Source organism: Sinocyclocheilus grahami, unplaced genomic scaffold, assembly GCF_001515645.1.
Source record: "Sinocyclocheilus grahami isolate Dianchi unplaced genomic scaffold, SAMN03320097.WGS_v1.1 scaffold556.1, whole genome shotgun sequence".
Lineage (NCBI taxonomy): Eukaryota > Metazoa > Chordata > Actinopteri > Cypriniformes > Cyprinidae > Sinocyclocheilus > Sinocyclocheilus grahami.
Window position 1 is genome coordinate 920,512 of NW_015505735.1, and position 17,570 is coordinate 938,081.

Sequence of the window (17,570 nt, forward strand, 5' to 3'; positions counted from 1 at the left end):
TTTGCATTAGGATTTTGGTTTTACTACTATTAATAATTAAACTACACTAATAGTTACTATGTTTATTCTGATATTAATACAAATAATAATGACAATAATAACATATCTGAAAAAACTATTATTAATTATACTTATAAATACAAATAGTTTTGACATTTATTATTATAATAAAACTGTTATAGTAAAACATATATATATATATATATTAGGGTCATTCTTGGGATTCGGTAACATTTCAACTTGGAATATATTATTTTTTTCAACTACATATAATTAATTTGCTAAATTCCCCACATCATTAGGCATATATCAAACCTCCAGAAAATCCTATTTTCCAACCTCAGGCATTAAAGACCTAAAGGTTATTTTCATTAAATTATTTGCATTAAAGATTATGTTTTTGTTTTTTTTAAGATTTAGACGCCTTTTATTCTCAACCCCGTAACGGTACAAAACGGAATTTATTCAAAAAGGATTTTACACAGAACTTATTATAAAACAAATCTACCTCCAGCTCATGTGTTTCTCATAAAAATTTAATGATAACAAATGTAACATTTATCATAATTTTCCAATTTTTATGTGCCTGAAGTTAAAAATTGTCTATGGTCTCTTTATTTTTGTAGAAAAAAAAGAAAAAAAAAAAGTTTAATTTAGATGTTTAACCAAAACATCAATTTTACTGTTTTAGTCCTTAACGTGTCAGATGGTAATCAGTAAGAAATGCTTTCATTCTTAATTTTCTTCCCTATTTTTTTTTTTCAAAAATATTAATGTGATGATACATTGCCTTCCATTTTATTGTTCAGTTTTGTTTCTCTCTCATATTGTCCCCTTTTTCTGGGTCAGCATATCTGCATGCCCAGCATTGTCTTTCTGCTGCTAATGTGGGTGTGGGTTTGTGAGTTTAAGTGGACATATTACATCAGACATTCAAAAATATGAGTTGTCGTGATTTTGGTAAGTATATCATGAATATTTTATATTCATAACATATTTATATAATTTTTTTATACAAATTATTAATAAATTTAGTAAATAACTCAACCCTGTCACAAGTTTACGGGGTTTGAGACGGGGTTGTGGTTTTTCACACAAAATGGCCAGTGCTCCTCATGTAGTGTAGGAGAGCAGTCCATATATAGCAGCAATAAAATAAGTACATTGTATATACTTGAGGATTAAAATTAAATATTGAAAAATAATAATGTAATATGCCTCAAAAATATTACAGTTATCACAAACGGGGTTCGGTACAAACTCAGGGAAGTGCCTCAGGGACATGACAAAATGTTTGGTATAAGATAGAAATTAGACATTATTTTATGATAAAAACTATTTAAATGCAATAATTATCTGTATTCCTTATAATGGGCATACCAAAGTATTGTTAAAAGTATGTAATACTTCATTTTGGTGAACCACCACTTTAAAAAGTCTGAGAGACTGAAATATTACCGAATCCCAGGAATGACCCATATATACGTCTGCAACGGTCTTATGCTCAAAAAGGCTGCATTTATTTGAATAAAAGAAAGGTATTACTGTGAAATATTATTACAATTTTAAAAAACTTTTCTATTTTAATATATTTTAAGATTTCATCCTGAAGTTGATACATATTTTTCATACATATTTTATTTTTCTTAATGTATCCACCTTTTTCTTGTCGTAAAAATGGGCGCGGCCATTTGGAAAATATATGGGTATGGCTTCCGGTTTCATCTGCGTCCACTCCGTCCAGCTATTTTTAGCTGAACAAAACAGTTCGTTTTGCTGCTTGATATTGAAAGTTGGTGTCTTATCATATTATTTTAATGTATTATCTGAAATTATGAACACACTGGTTTGTAGTGCAAACAGTTTTACCGTTTACTGCACGTTGTTATTCTCCTCGTTATTTACCTATAGTGGTTAATGAACCGGAAGTCTCACCCATAGGCTTACTTCCGCGTTGAAGAAAAAGGTGGATAGACAATTCAAAATAACAGCATTTATGTGAAACAGAAATGTAACAATAATATTTGAAATGTCTTTACTGTCACTTTTGTCAATTTAACGTGTCCGTACATTTGCAAGCATGTATGTGTGAGTGAGTGTGTGTGTGTGTGTGTGGGGGGGGGTCCAGATAAACCCTACATTGTTTGGTCCCTATGAGGAAAACGGCTTATAAATCACTAAAATGATACATATATATTTTTGAAAATGTAAAAATTCTAAATGTTTTCCTCAGGTTTAGGGGTAGGGGATAGAATTTACAGTTTGTACAGTATAAAAATCATTATTTTTCTCCATAAAACATAAAAACCCAAAGTGTATGTGTGTTATACGTGTTTGCGAATATCCTATTGGTCGAAAAGTTCCAGCTGGTTTCCTAGTCTCCTCTGAAAACTATCTTTTTGGAAAATCCTATGCAGTCTTCGCACTACGGCCATGAAATAAGACTCTCTCGTTGTGATGGGTCATTGCAGGTACAGTTAGTTATCGAGCTAATGAGTGATTTGACTGGCCGTCGGGTTCTCATAAAGACCAGCATGATTCATCTCCAAGCTCTCTTTAGTACACGATTGGTCGGCGGTGAGGATGGATGCGTGAGGTGAGAACGAGGACAAAATCATTTTGTTGCTGGAGAAACAAAGCGATCGGCGGTGAAATCATCAAAAAAATAACAAAAACCTCAGCAACCTCTAAGACCCCTTTGAGAGTTTCGCGCTTTCAGCTCAGCCTGTGTGTTTTCACAGGAATCTTTGAACTTCACTTCATTTGCGCCCTGATTTTATGTATGTTTTTAGTGGAGGCCTGAAAGTCTGAATTCCATAAAACTATAAAGCTTCAAGTTTCTATCAGCTTATTAAGTCATACAAACAGCGGACCAATTAAAACTGTGTGCGGGTTCAAGAGTTTACACAAACATACACTGTTGATCTCCCACTGCCTCGACTACATGGAGTCATATCTGTACACTAATATTAAAAAGCACACTTGGGCACACAGACATGCATAGAAAAGGCTTTGATCTCACATAAACTACCGTTCAAAAGTTTTGGGCCATTATGATTTAATGTTTTTGAAAGAAGTCTTTTTTGCTCACCAAAACTGCATTTATTTAATCAAAAACACAGTAATATTGTGAAAATTACAATTTAAAATAACTGTTCTCTATCTGAATATATTTTAAAATTAAATTTATTCCTGTGATGGCAAAGCTGAATTTTTAGCAGCCATTACTTCAGTTTTAAGTGTCACATGATCATTCAGAAATCAATCTAATATGTTTAAAATAATTTTTTTATTATTATCATCAATGTGAAACAGTGATCATTTTTTTTCAGGACTCAATAGAAAGTTAAAAATAACAGGAAACAGAAATCTTTTGTAACATTATAAATACAACTATTAATTCATTTAAAATGAAATCTTACTGATGCCAAACTTTTGAACAGTAGTGTACACACATATCTGAGATAAAACTATATACAAGTTAAAACGGTAATAGTTACTGACATGTTCAAAAGTATGTCTACAGTGTGTGTTGCAACAAACTCATTCTGTCAAACATATCTCTCACTAAAGATTTCACACAGACTCAAATAGCGTGTGGAAGAATCATGGAGTTGAAGCCTTCAATAGGTGCAGGACAGAGATCAACAGTGCGAACAAAAGATGATTGACATACTGTCTGTCTGGAAAAATTTAATCCTATGAGTCTGACAAAGGATTTTTACATTTTTGTAGTTTGCCTGGAGGTAAAATACATGGAGTAGAATAAATGGACTGTTTCTGTAGTGAACCACACTGATCTACTCCATCTCCACACACATGCACGACTCTCACAAATATACACACGCTCACAGCTTTGGTCCGATTTCCCGAAATCTGCCCCAGTCCTGAGCCACATAAACCTGGCTGCATGATTCAGCCGCCTGGAATACCAGCGTTCCCACAGGAAACCTGGAGCAGCTTACACATGCATGCACACACTCATACACACACACTCATACACACACACACGCACACACACACAAACCTAAAGCTCCCACTCTGGCAAAAACCTAAAGGAACACAGGTCTCTCTAATCCAGGATAAACACGACAGCACGGTTGTGCACTCAGAGGGTAATTACAAGCAAATTGAAAAGAAAGTGCAAGGTCAAAATACATATTACATATGGCAGACCAAACTGAATGTATAGTTATAAATAGTTGTTGTAATAGTCGTAAATGAGAAAATAGAACTTTATACTCAGGCAAACTGATGAACAAACTTATTTCCATATTTCATTTAAACAGTAGGCCTGCTTTTATCATTACTAAAATTTTATATATACAGTATATAAGATATACATAAAATTCCTCGCCAGTCCCAAACTCATATAGTTTGAATTTTTAATGTTTTTGAAAGATGTCTCTTTTGCTTACCAAAAATACAGTAAAACAATAATATTGTGAAAAAGTATTACAATTTAAAATAAATGTTTTCAAATTTAATATACGTTTAAATGTAATTTATTTCTGTGATCAAAGCTGAATTTTCAGCAGCCATTACTCAAGTCTTCAGTGTTACATGATCCTTCAGAAATCATTATATTGTGATTGAGAAACATTTATTTTCACCAATGAAGCCACTACTAATGGAGCTGCTTTGGAATCCTCGATGGACTTGCTTTAATGGTCAAAACTAATTTTAGTTGACAACGGCATAAACGGACAGCAATAGCGATTTGCAAATTGCTACTCCACTGGAGAGAAATCATCATTTTTCAATAGGTTGCTGATGATTTCATGCACTGTCACTCTCATTTTGGATTTCAGTTTATCAGGAGCTTCATCATTTTTTTTATCAAGGATCTTCATCATAGCCAGCTGGCAGACATGTTGACATATTTATGGAGCAATAACGTGTGACCAATGAATCCCTTTCTTAAAAAAGTAGCAATAGAAGACACCTGAATTGATGTACTTTTTGTATCCATCATTACCACAAATAGTAATGCTTGGAAAAAAACTAAGAACTAAGAACGCACTTACCATTAAACAGGAATGCACATTAATTTAATTAAATGTATTTAATAAAGATTTTATACATCTATATAAAAATGTGAAAATGTATGAATATACCGTATATATTTATAAAATGATATATATATATATATAATTTATTTATTTATTTTAAATGATGCCCTCATCTCAAAACTAATCAGTATGTTGATCATCAATATTAATTTAAAACAATTGATTACATTAAATTAAAGTGATTCTAAATGAGCTTTGGTGTTAATGTTGGGAGTCCTGAAAGTGGCCTGACATTTCAAAACAAAATATAGGGCTGAAAATTCAATGTAGCACTCACTCTCACACAGACAACGTGGCAATGGGTTGGTACACAATGTACCATGGAAGAAAACCGTGTAAAATATGTACATCCTCAACACAACTGAAGAACGAATGTGTGAGTGTGTTCAAGTACCTCCACATAATCTTTGGCATGGCCCCAGTCTCGCTTGGAGTCCAGATTCCCCAGGCTGAAGCACTGCAACTGCCCAAGATGGATCTTTGCCACAGAGCGACTGATCTTCCTAGTTACAAAATTTGAACCTGAAAAAACATGTACACACATATTTGAAAAATGATTATGAAGCATTCACTCTCATTTTGTCTTTTTGCATCCTTTATTCTTTCCTTGTACCTGTCTATTTCATTCATTTTTGATAACCCCCCCCATACCCCCCATACACATGTCAGTGCAAATTTGCGTGTTTCGGCCAAAGCGAATTGAGAACTATGGCCATCAATCTGTCCTTCTCATTCACACAGGCAGAAACACACACTAACAGTCACACACAGGGATAAAATCAGACTCTTGTCTAGTCAGTGGACCACCCCAGAGAATCTGTAAGCCTGTCCAAAGTCCTACTGAGCTGCCAGACACACACACACACTCATCTGTGGGAAACCTTGGGACGCTCTCATGTCCTGCTGGGTTTTGCTATAGCTTGAATCAGACAGAGGTGGGAGTTCTAAACGAAAACCTCCACCGCCTATAATATCAGGCCCGGGTCAGAGCAGAAACACACTTCATTTCAAGTGTATAAGTGAACGACGACTATTACGCTCTTGACTTGGGCTGAAGCCTGCATGTGTGTGTGTGATTCTGGCCGTAAAAGCTTTCTGGAGAGAATCAGCAACGCCGGGAAGATCATGCCCTATAATTGCAAAACAAAAGTCAACAAAATTGGGACGGTCTTAAACCTTTTTTCTACTAGCCCAGTCAGGCTAGATTTCAACTTGCTCTGCTACTATTGTTTTCCACTGCACCCAACATTTTAAATGATTTTATAATTTCATGCTTACATTTATAATTGTAAATGTATAATAAATACACAATCGCTGTAAGGTTTAATATTTAGTTCCCATAGCTTAAACAGCAAATGGTCATGGGTTTGATTACCAAGGAATGCATGAACTGATGACATGTCTATAACTCACTACATGTCACTTTGAATAAAACTATCTGCCAAATGTATAATTGTAAATTCATTTGAAAATTATTTAAAAACCATTATAAGCATTCCTGTAGCTCAAACAGTAGATCATTGCCAAAACACACACATTTGCCAAGGTTCAATTCCTAGGAAACGCATGAACTGATAAAATGCACTTTAAAATACACTTTAAAAGCAGTGCAAGTCACTTCTTTAATAAAAAGCACATGTCAAATGCATAAATGTAAATGTATTGAATTATTTCAAAACATTCAAACAGTAGACCATGGCGCAAGCAATGCCAAGGTCATGGGTTTTATTCTCAGGGAAAGCATTAACTGATTAAAAAAAACTACACACTGAATACAATATAAGTCACTTTGGATAAAATGTAAGTCATGTTGAATCTGCCAAATGCATAAAAGTGTACATTTTAAAAATATTATTAGTTAATAAACTTTTTTTTTCACACATATACATTCCATTATAATCAAATCAAGTTGTCTTTACCAAAAAATAGCAATACAGTTTTTACTAATAAGCAGAATTCACAATCAAATGTCATAGAAAATCATATGTTTATGTTTTCAAGGCGTAAAAATTCTTGTACGTGACTGAAAAAAAAAAAAGTAAGATATACTGTAGCACTGATCCAAAACAGCGGCCCTAGGCCAGCGGGTCACCTGTACTGCTGAGCCCTGATTTGCAATGTAACCTGAAATTAAATGAAAAAAAAAAATCATAAGTGGACACACTCTTTCCACTTACAGGATGTCCGACATGGGTCCCCCGTGCACAGGCTTGCTACTATTACAAAGGGCTCTTTCTAATCCATGCTAAACGCAGCTCACGACCAGGTGCGTGAGCTTGGCATGAAAAGAACGGTTTAAAATACCACACTGTAAACAGCCAGGTCAATCCATCGTCACAGATAAACCACGGGGGGGGACCCGAGGATCTGATTTCGTATCACTCGTTTGAAAGAAGAAAAAAATAAAAAAATAAAAAAAAAAAGAGGGGGGAAAAAAGTTAATTGAAGCCGATTGACCAAACCATAGTCCACAATAATGGGCCGGCTATGCGTCTGGGTGTAAGTGTGTTTAAAAGTCCAAGACAGGCCATTTCCGCGCACCGGCTCCTGTTTCCAGTCGGAGTATAATTAGGCCGTCTCTTAGCACACGGTGGGAAGCCATGACGAGGAGCAGAGTCGCAGGGAGTCGACCGCAACTCGCTCTCATCAAGACTAAAACAACCCAGTTTAGGGCTAGTTTAGACCGTGATTATGCGAACGGGATCGCGGCAAAGCCTCTAAACAGGCTGCAGACCTGCAGGTGTGCATGTTAATGGCAGAAGGTGCCCGGGCGCTGTCAATGCACATTTTAAGAGTAATGACCAAGGGTAATGTTGAGTATCTAGGCGAAATTTCGAAACGGATGGAAAGACGCCCTGCCAAACCAGGTGGAAATAAAGTGCAGTCAAGATGTCTGGTCTATCAGTCACTGACACTCAGATATTTCCAGCACGTGAAAAAACGACTGTCAGTACAAGGCCCTGTTCCTGTTTCTTGACACATGTCTGAACACACATTCATGCAGATGTACACGCAACCATCGGATTGCCACGTTCATTTAAACAAATGACAAAAACACACAGCAGCTCTCTTTCAGGACTGGCAAAGCTACAGTGTCAAACCAGAAAAACAGTAACAGCGCTCAATAATATGGTTGGCCTGCTGAACTGGAGGCCATTATAAGTTTCGGATCAGCTGACTGAACTGTCACTTGTCCTATTGGGTCAGTGCTATATCATACTTATAAGCATGTATATGGGGAAGTCGTGGCCTAATGGTTAGAGAGTTGGACTCATAACCCAAAGGTTGTGGGTTCGAGTCTCGTACCGGCAGGGATTGTAGGTGGGGGGAGTGAATGTACAGCACTCTCTCCCACCTGCAATACCACGACTGAGGTGCCCTTGAGCAAGGCACCGAACCCCAACTGCTCCCCGGGCGCCGCAGCATAAATGGCTGCCCACTGCTCCGGGTGTGTGTTCACGGTTTGTGTGTGTTCACTGCTGTGTGTGTGCACTTTGGATGGGTAAATGCAGAGCACTAATTCCGAGTATGGGTCACCATACTTGGCCACACGTCACTTCACAAAGTATATGCATTATTATGCCTTGGAAGCTTAAACTTAGTTTTCTGTCTTTTAGTTGAAAATGTTGTCTTGGTGTTTTCAGTACAGCTACATACACAAAACGCCAAAATATAACCACATAACTTCACGTTATTATTCAACATTTTCTTTTTAAAGATTTGATTTTTAAAAAAAAATTATATTTGTGATAACTATGATAATAATGATACATTTTTTTTTATTTATACGAAATTAATAACATTTAGAAATGTCAAAAATGATGAATGTAAAATAATTATATTCTTAATACAATATATAAAAGTTATTTTCTATAATATATTGTATACAATTTTTTTTTATGATAAAAAAAAACATTGAACCTCACACACCTGAAAAATCATAGGTAGTTACATGAGACAAAAGACATGATAAAATAAACTAAACTAACTATTATAAAAAGGCTGAAGTAGTGTGCGGAAGGGTTTTGCCTTTCTTAAAATATTTTTATAAAATAAAATGTACAATATAATAAAAATAATTATGTAAGGGCCTGTGAAAATATTGGCAGGTCAAGTAGAAATCTGAACAAATGGCCCAATCAAGCAATCAGAAAAAAAAACCTTACTGTTGAGCCCCAAGTAACCAACCATGTCAGCTTTTTGGAGCGCATGTGGGAGTGTGTGTCGGAGAGACAGAGAGTGAGAAACAGAAAGCAAGAGAGATACAAGGTGAGGAGAGATGTTTAATTTGAGACATTAAAGGAGCATCTCATTCACTTCCCTTCTTTGTTGCCATGACAACATGATAACACAAACACAGGTGTGTGAGAAAGAGTGAAAGAGCAAAACATCTCAGGGCTCATTCAGCAGTGTGCACATGTGCGTGTGTGTCTGCGATAGGTGAGAGGTCCATCGACACCATCAGGTGCAGTACTTCTCACCTGGAGAGGTTTAACTTCTTAAAACGCTCGTCTTTCAACAGGAAAGAAGGAACGTGAGCGAACAAAAAGACGAGAGATGAGTGTGTAATGGAGGAGCCCTTAGATGTCGTCTGATTGACTGGCACGACCGTTTCTCTCGTCTGCAACTACTCACTGTTATTAGACAGACGAACCTGAATAGGTGTCAAAGTGTAACTGCTTTCACATGCGCACACACCCCAGACGTCTCTGTGGCAGATTTGTAACAGATTTTTTTTTTACTCCTCATATTTCGTAAACTCTTTTGGCGCGAGTGTGTTTATTGGTGAAAGTAGACACTGGCTGAAATTCCGAAGTGAATTCCAAACCAGATTAACTCATCATCGCCGACCCGCCCAATGAGGGGAGGCTACCAATGAGATCGGACAGGAAATGAAGTTGGCTTTTTTCACACTATTCCATCCATCTCTCTCCCTATCTAGCTATCTCTAACCTTCCTCCAGCCCTGTACTCCCCTCTTTCCTCGACTTCCTTCAACATATACGCACACGCTTAGACAGTCTAGTTGGCTTAAAAATCCACACCACTAATGCTAGCGGATGACATCACTGCTCTGGGGTTGTGGGTGGGGGCACAGAACAACACTCTTGTTGAGGAGAAGATGTCATGGCTGCACCCTTTACCAAATGTTGTGTCATGATAATCCCCTGTAAACCAATCACAATGGGTTTGGTCACACATACAACATTCTCCCTGGACTCTAGCATCACTTCCTTTAGTGTAGTCTACAGAGCTGTTATTGTATGTTTCATAATTTATAATCATAACCTGAGCCATCTTGACATCTAGATAAGTCAGATTCTGTGACACCACAAAACTGTCACTCCCATTACAAGCACTGAAAATATCTACACTTTAAGCACTTATAACGGGAGAGATCTAGTTGCTGTGTCAGGTCACGCACTTGGAGTGTAAACCGTTCTGTCGTGCCAAGACTGTCATCAAGGCACTAACAGACTGTTCGTGGCATATTAACACTTCAGAGGTTCCATCTAGTAGCAAATATTTGTTATTTGAGCAAACTTTGAAAGCTATGCCTAAAAACGACAATTTAATCCAAAATGAGGATGTCTTACTGTACTGTAATGTGGCTTACTGTAATCTATCATTTGGTTGTTGTACTCTACAAATGAATTAAAGTGAATTTATTTCTTTAAAATACATATTTACATGTGTAGTGAGCATTATGGTATGTAAAAAAAAATTTTTTTCACTGCTACTTCAAAAAAATGCTGCTCTGCATTAAATAGATCGGTTAATCAAAAAATCCTAAGAAAAAAAAACGCTGTATCATGGTTTCCACACTTCATTTAGCATTCTATATTTCATATTAGAATGATTTCTGAAAGATTATGTGACACTGAATACTGGAGTAATGGCTGCTGAAAATTCAGCTGTGGCATCATAGGAATAAATTACATTTTAAAATATATTAGAAAGACATATTAGAAATAGAAAGCAGTTATTTTAAATTGAAATAACATTTCAGGATATTAATGTTTTTACTGTATTTTTGATCAAATAAATGCAGCCTTGGTGAGCATAAGAGACTTCTTTCAAAAACATAAAATCTCACTGATTCTAAACTTTTGAACGGTAGGGTAGGGTTAAATAAACAGTTTGCCCAAAAATGAATTTTTTTTTTTTTATAAAAGTATATTTTTTGTGTCATACATTCGACATGAGGGTGAGTAAATGGAGACAGAACTTAGATTTTTGGGTTGAACCTGTAACATACTGGAAACATTCAAGAATTATTAATACATCTGTATGCAAGACTTACATTTTTAAACTCCCACTGTTCATTATTATCATTTTGATATAAAATTAAAAAAACGAGGTTGAGTTAAGTCTGACCAGAACCTGTTTTGATGAAAATATAAGGTGATCAAAATATGAGGTCTACCACATAGAAGTGACTGTTGATTACTGCACATTTTTCAAAACCAAATGAAAATTAAACCACATCAAGCATATACTTTTATCAGAAAGTGGCCCTCAAGTGAAGTAATCTCAGTATTCCTGCACTAGCTCTAACAACCAAACAAACTAAAACAGTAAAACGTTTTTTTCATCTTGTGTGTGGTGTGTCTGACCTCTTCTAGGACTCTCATGATTGAACAAGATCCCATTCACAGCAAAGAGGTTATAGGCTTCCCTGAAGTTTACCACTATCCAGTATGCATAGAGCTTAGCAGCACCTGCAAAAAAAATGATATATATATATATATATATATATATATAAAAATACATCTGTGTATTTATTTATTTATCAAAAAATGTAAAAATAGAAAGACACAGCATGTTTTTAGATGTGTGTGTGCTGACCATAAGGGGATCGCGGGTAAAATGGTGTGGTCTCCTTCTGGGGAATTTCCTGTACTTTCCCGTAGAGCTCGCTGGTGGAGGCCTGGTAGAAGCGGACGGTGTCAGTTAGACCGCAGGTCTTTACTGCATCCAGCAGACGTAGGGTCCCTACCCCGTCAACGTCTGCGGTGTACTCAGCAAGGTCAAAGGAGATCTGACAAACACAAGGCATTTATGCGTAAGACTTAAATGCAAAAGTATACAAGTAAATGGCTAAATGCAATTCAGTCCATTGACATAACTCAATAACATAAGTCAAGAAGTTGCCAAAATAAACAAAATTTAAGGAAATATGAAAACAAGTAACTGCCTGGTAATAAAACTCAGCGCAAAACCCTCTAAGCTGAGAGAAGGAATCTTCTCTTTAGTTGATATCAAGTGTCTTTGTTTGCATAGAGCTGTATGCTCTGCTGTTACTGGAAAACACACAGAGCATCAAACAATTTGACTTCTAGCTTATGTAAACTGGTTGAAACAACTAAATGTTGTATATGGATAATGGCATTCAGTGCATATAATATCCAAGTCATCAAATGCAAAACACAATATTATCTAACAATGTTGCATTATCTGTTTTTTTTTTAAAGGAAAAATCACTAGTTTGATTTGAAAGGTTTCAAACTATTATACAAACAAAACTGACTGTCAACTGAAAATCTGAACCTTAAAAGATTTAGAGCGAGAAGGTCTCTGCTCTATTTTCAGACATACTCGATTCCCAAACACAAGCGAGTCGGGGAATCCCTGACTGAAACTGAGATGTTAAAGATAGGGAGGAAAAGCAAGAAACAGAAAGACAGACAGGAACTGAGCAGGAGAAAGAGAGGGAGAGACCAACTCATCTAACCTGTTCCTCAAATTAGACACTTCTCAGAATCGCACCTACACGTTTTTTTCCCATTGAGACAAACCCTCGGCAACAGGCATGATCTACGAAATACCCTAGTGCACATCTGTAACCACACCTCAGAGAGAAAACAAAAGCGACTGACAGCTGATTATCGTGAGACTGAAACGATATTTAAGTGTCTTCACAACACAAATTCACATCACTTTCAAAATAATCCTTATAATGCGGCAATGGATTTACTTTAGTTGTGTTGCTTGGCACTCATCCAATAGCTATCATTACCGTTGCTGGGATAATAGCTTTAAGTTTTTTGGACTGTGCAAACATGCTTTTAATTGTGAGCCAAAACATTCAATCATACCAGTTAGAACTAAGAGAGACATGTTTCTGTCAGGTACAAGTAGATTTATGTCTTCAGATTGTGAGGAGAGCTTTCACGGCATCTTGCCGCGCCGCAAGCAATTTTCATTTCTTGGGCATTGTTTTCTCCAAACAAACAGCCAGGACACAGATTTCAAATGTCATAAATGTGACAAAATAGTGCTATTAGAGGAACACTTATACCATAATTTGCTCGTTCCAGCTGTTACTAGTAGCAGTAGCCATTGCACTGATGCAAGTAAGCGTGCTGCGAACTCCAAATTGCTCCCTCTATGCATTTGCAGGCTAAGAAAAGATGTGGAAATTACAGGGATTTTGTTGTTAATGTAAGTGCAGCCACATTTTACACGTTATCTGAAGTGAGCGGGAGACTCATAGAAAATTGTGCTGCAAAAGCAGTTTCTTCGTGTTTCCACAGCAACTTGGAACTGTCAGGGGGGCAGGATTTTTGTCTGACATCGGGAAAGTCCCCGTGGCCCGGGGCGACTCGTGCACAAGCGAACACCCTTTCTTTTTTGGCTCTACCTAATAACGCTACCCTCCTCTGTCGATACTAATCCTACAGTCCTCACGGCTTCGGCACGTCAGGATTGGAATTCATCAGCTAATTAAATCTATGCTTGAGATGACACCGACTTCCCTCGCTCTTCTGCCTGCTCAACCAGACACGCTCACCTCATCATTCACTCCTTCCCTCAAACATAAACATGCATGTAAACATGGCAACAGCCTGGATCATTATGGGCTGCGGTTGGGGTTGCCCCAGGCACAAGTTGTCTGTAGCAATCGCAGAGCTCATACAAGCATTAGTGTGTGAGAGCGGAGGGAGGGAGGGGAGAAACCATGACTGCGAATAATTAGGGAATCATTTAGCCCGCTACAGAAGTCCTTAAACTGTCTCCATCCTTGTAAAAACAGAGCTCTATTTTTACCACATCTTATGTTACCAGAAGACAACCTTTTTCGTCTCGTATAGCCCCACAGCTCCATCAGTAGGGCTCATGAACCCCCTTTTACTGACTTTTTATTTTTTAATTTGAATCAAACTTAATTTAAAAAATATATAAATAAAAGTAAATGAATAATTAATTGAAAACTAAAGATTTGCTCATTTTATTTTTAAATTTACTTTTTTTTTAATAGAAATATTTAATTTATTTTAATGTATTATTAATAATAATTCAATGAAATTATAATTAATTACATAAAAATAAATAAGAAATCTATTTTAAAAAATGAAAATGTATTTACTTATTTAATAAGAAAATAACTAAATAACAAAAACAAAAACAAAATGCATGCATTTTTTTTTATTCAATTACATCATCTGGTGTGGAAGAGCTTGACTGTCCTGAACCCCCTTTGAAAACCTCTTGGATGAATTGGAGGAGCGGGCCAGATCCCATCACCAATAATCAGTGCCTGACCTCACCGATGCTTGTGTCTTGTTAAACATTTAATTTCAAAAGCACGGGGGAAAAAAATCTCTTCCAGGAAGGTCTTACATTAGATTTTGGAACATGGCAGTAGGATTTGTACCTATTCAGCGAGATGCTGACATTGGGTGATATGGTCTGGCTAACAGTCAGCATTCAAATTTCATCCCAAAGGTGTTCAGGTCTGGGCTTTGTGCAAACACTTCTAAAGGAAGTATAGTGCAATCCATATAATCCGGCCAGATTTTCATCAAGCTATTTCATTTGCTTGAGAACAGCACTGTCACACACAAGGTTCTGTTCAGCTCCTGACAGTTGACGGTTAACCTTGTGCTGACAGCAACCAACAACTACCACATGTGAGAGGTCTCTGACTGAACCAGCTCTCTGACACACACAGCACATGTCATCACAGTTGACAGGTGCTGTCATTTAGGAGCTCGAAAGAATGAGGTGAGTTATTGTGTGTGCTTATCTGTACGTCAAGAAGCCTACGCACAAACACTGCTGAAACACTGACAACGCACAAACTGATATGCCAAGACCTGCATCGCTGAGCATCCATCCACCTCAATTTTGTTAAAAGCACAGAGCACAATAAGCTTTAGATTAACACAAAAATATCAAATATGAGTGCTTGACCTGCTTGTTTATTTTGAGAGAAGATGATGAATGCTTCCAAGCTATAAATAGTTGTAATTATATACTCTGGTGTCTAGTAGGGCTCTCTGCAGACCAAATTCATTACCATATAATTTTTTTTGCCAAATTTGTGTGTTGTCATTATATGCCATCCACTAACCTTTCTGAAACAATCCAGCTCACAATCTCAGACTGGCTGTCCCTTGTCCAATTGGCGACCCTTCTAAGCCATTTGTTTTTAAATATGTTTTTGCGTATTGAACATTGCTGTTGCAAATTCTGAATTAAATATGTAATGTTATCTAGCTGGCTAACAAATACGTTTTAGAAGAGGATAATAATGAATAAACAAATTAAAATGATCACACAGCAAAACAAGGGGAAGTCGTGGCCTAATGGTTAGAGAGTCGGACTCATAACCCAAAGTGGGTTCGAGTCTCGTACCGGAAAGGATTGTAGGTGGGGGGAGTGAATGTACAGCGCTCTCTCCCACCTTCAATACCACGACTGAGGTGCCCTTGAGCAAGGCACCGAACCCCCAACTGCTCCCCGGGCGCCGCAGCATAAATGGCTGCCCACTGCTCCGGGTGTGTGTTCACGGTGTGTGTGTGTTCACTGCTGTGTGTGTGCACTTTGGATGGGTAAATGCAGAGCACTAATTCCGAGTATGGGTCACCATACTTGGCCACATGTCACATGTCACGTCACTTTATATGAAATACTTGACTCTGAATGGTCTGATTTATGCATAAATATCACAAAAATTAACGTTTCTAAAAATAAAATGAATAATTTTTATGTGGTGGGGCCTGTGAAAATATTGGCAGGGCAGCACATATTGAAACTGCTGGCCTGACTAGGAAAAAATATATACTTATAATATTGTTGAGCCCTACTTGTATATCTCAGACTTACAGAGTACAGATCTAAAGGTCATGCAGACGAGTGGCACAACAGAAAGATTTGCACAACAGAAAAAGGAACAAGAGAGGTTTCTGCTATAAATGAGAAGGCAAAAATGTGGAGATTTTGAGATTCTTCCACCAGTTTGCATGAAAGATGGAAATACAAACCTTGAGGCTTAATAACATTTCTCTGTATATAACGTGATAACTGGTGACTTATGTTTTTTCTCTTGCATCCTACTTTACATTCATCATAATCTTAATCATCATTAATAATTTTTTAGAGTTTACATTGGAATCATACACTATGATGCTAATCTGCAGCTGAATATTTCCTGATCCTAGTCCTCCAATCAGCCAACATCTCTGGTAATGCTATGATCTGGTAATGCTATGATACCATCCTTTCTTTTTGGTCTTTCATCCCTTACTTCTGTTCAACATTTTTGCCAAGGTCATTACCTGATGTAATGGCAATAATAATAGTAATAATAACTAACAATAAAAATAGTAATAGTAATAATAATCAAACAAAAGTATATACTAAATGCTTCTCTTGACTAATGTTAACTCCCTTAGGGCAGGGCATGACACAGGAATGTGTCCGTTTACACCGCACAAAGGATGAATTGTTCATTGCAATACCTGTTTTATTCTGTAAATGGCCATTTTCCACCTCTCAATCAAGCGTTGAGGTGCTTGTGCTAGCAAATTCACAAAGATTGGCATATTATTCAGACATACCAAGTCAGTCAGATTCCTTCCAAAAATGTTTGGAACATTGATAAGTCAAGCCATCTTAACCCTTTTTCTAGGACTGAATATTTCCAGAAAGACAAGGTGTACCATACGACACATTTTCCTGGTGTTCTTTTGCCTAATGTGGAGCAGTCAAGGCTTCTGTGAGGCTAGAGTTAAACCTGCCGTATTTTTTTGACAAGTTTAATGCTGTTTTAATCCCTGAATTAATACCGTCACAGCTTGATGAGCTTTATGTTGCCACTTGCCAAAGATGACACATTTTTGGGTAATTTCTTTTCAAAATTGAGTGACTCGTACCTAAATAAGAGCAACAACACAATTCTGTTGCCATTCACAAACTTTGTGAAGTGTCATACCACAGTCTACTGCATGCTAAAACTAGCCAACATAATATGCACACATACTAATTATCAGTGGGAGAATCATTACACGAAATACATGAAAATAAATAAATGAAATGAATATAAACAAATAAAATTCAATATAAAAATAAACAAAGAACAATACAAATATGGATTAATAAATAAGTGAATACAAAAAATAAAGTAATAAATAAAAGAATTTAAAAAAGCAAAAGAATTGGGGGGGGGGGGATTAAATGTTTATATATTTTACTACTCTTTTTTATGTATGTA

The 17,570-nt window shown here is 36.7% G+C and overlaps 1 protein-coding gene across 1 annotated transcript in view; it reads right to left on the minus strand.

The window, feature by feature from the left end:
* LOC107556133 (GDP-mannose 4,6 dehydratase-like) overlaps nt 1–17,570 on the minus strand; it is a 59,468-nt gene that overhangs the window by 32,017 nt on the left and 9,881 nt on the right. The window contains exons 7-9 of the mRNA XM_016239170.1: nt 11,921–12,113; nt 11,689–11,793; nt 5,467–5,594 (exon numbers count right to left, since the gene is read on the minus strand). Coding sequence (XP_016094656.1) covers nt 5,467–5,594; nt 11,689–11,793; nt 11,921–12,113 — 426 coding nt within the window. The remainder of the gene's footprint in view (nt 1–5,466; nt 5,595–11,688; nt 11,794–11,920; nt 12,114–17,570) is intronic.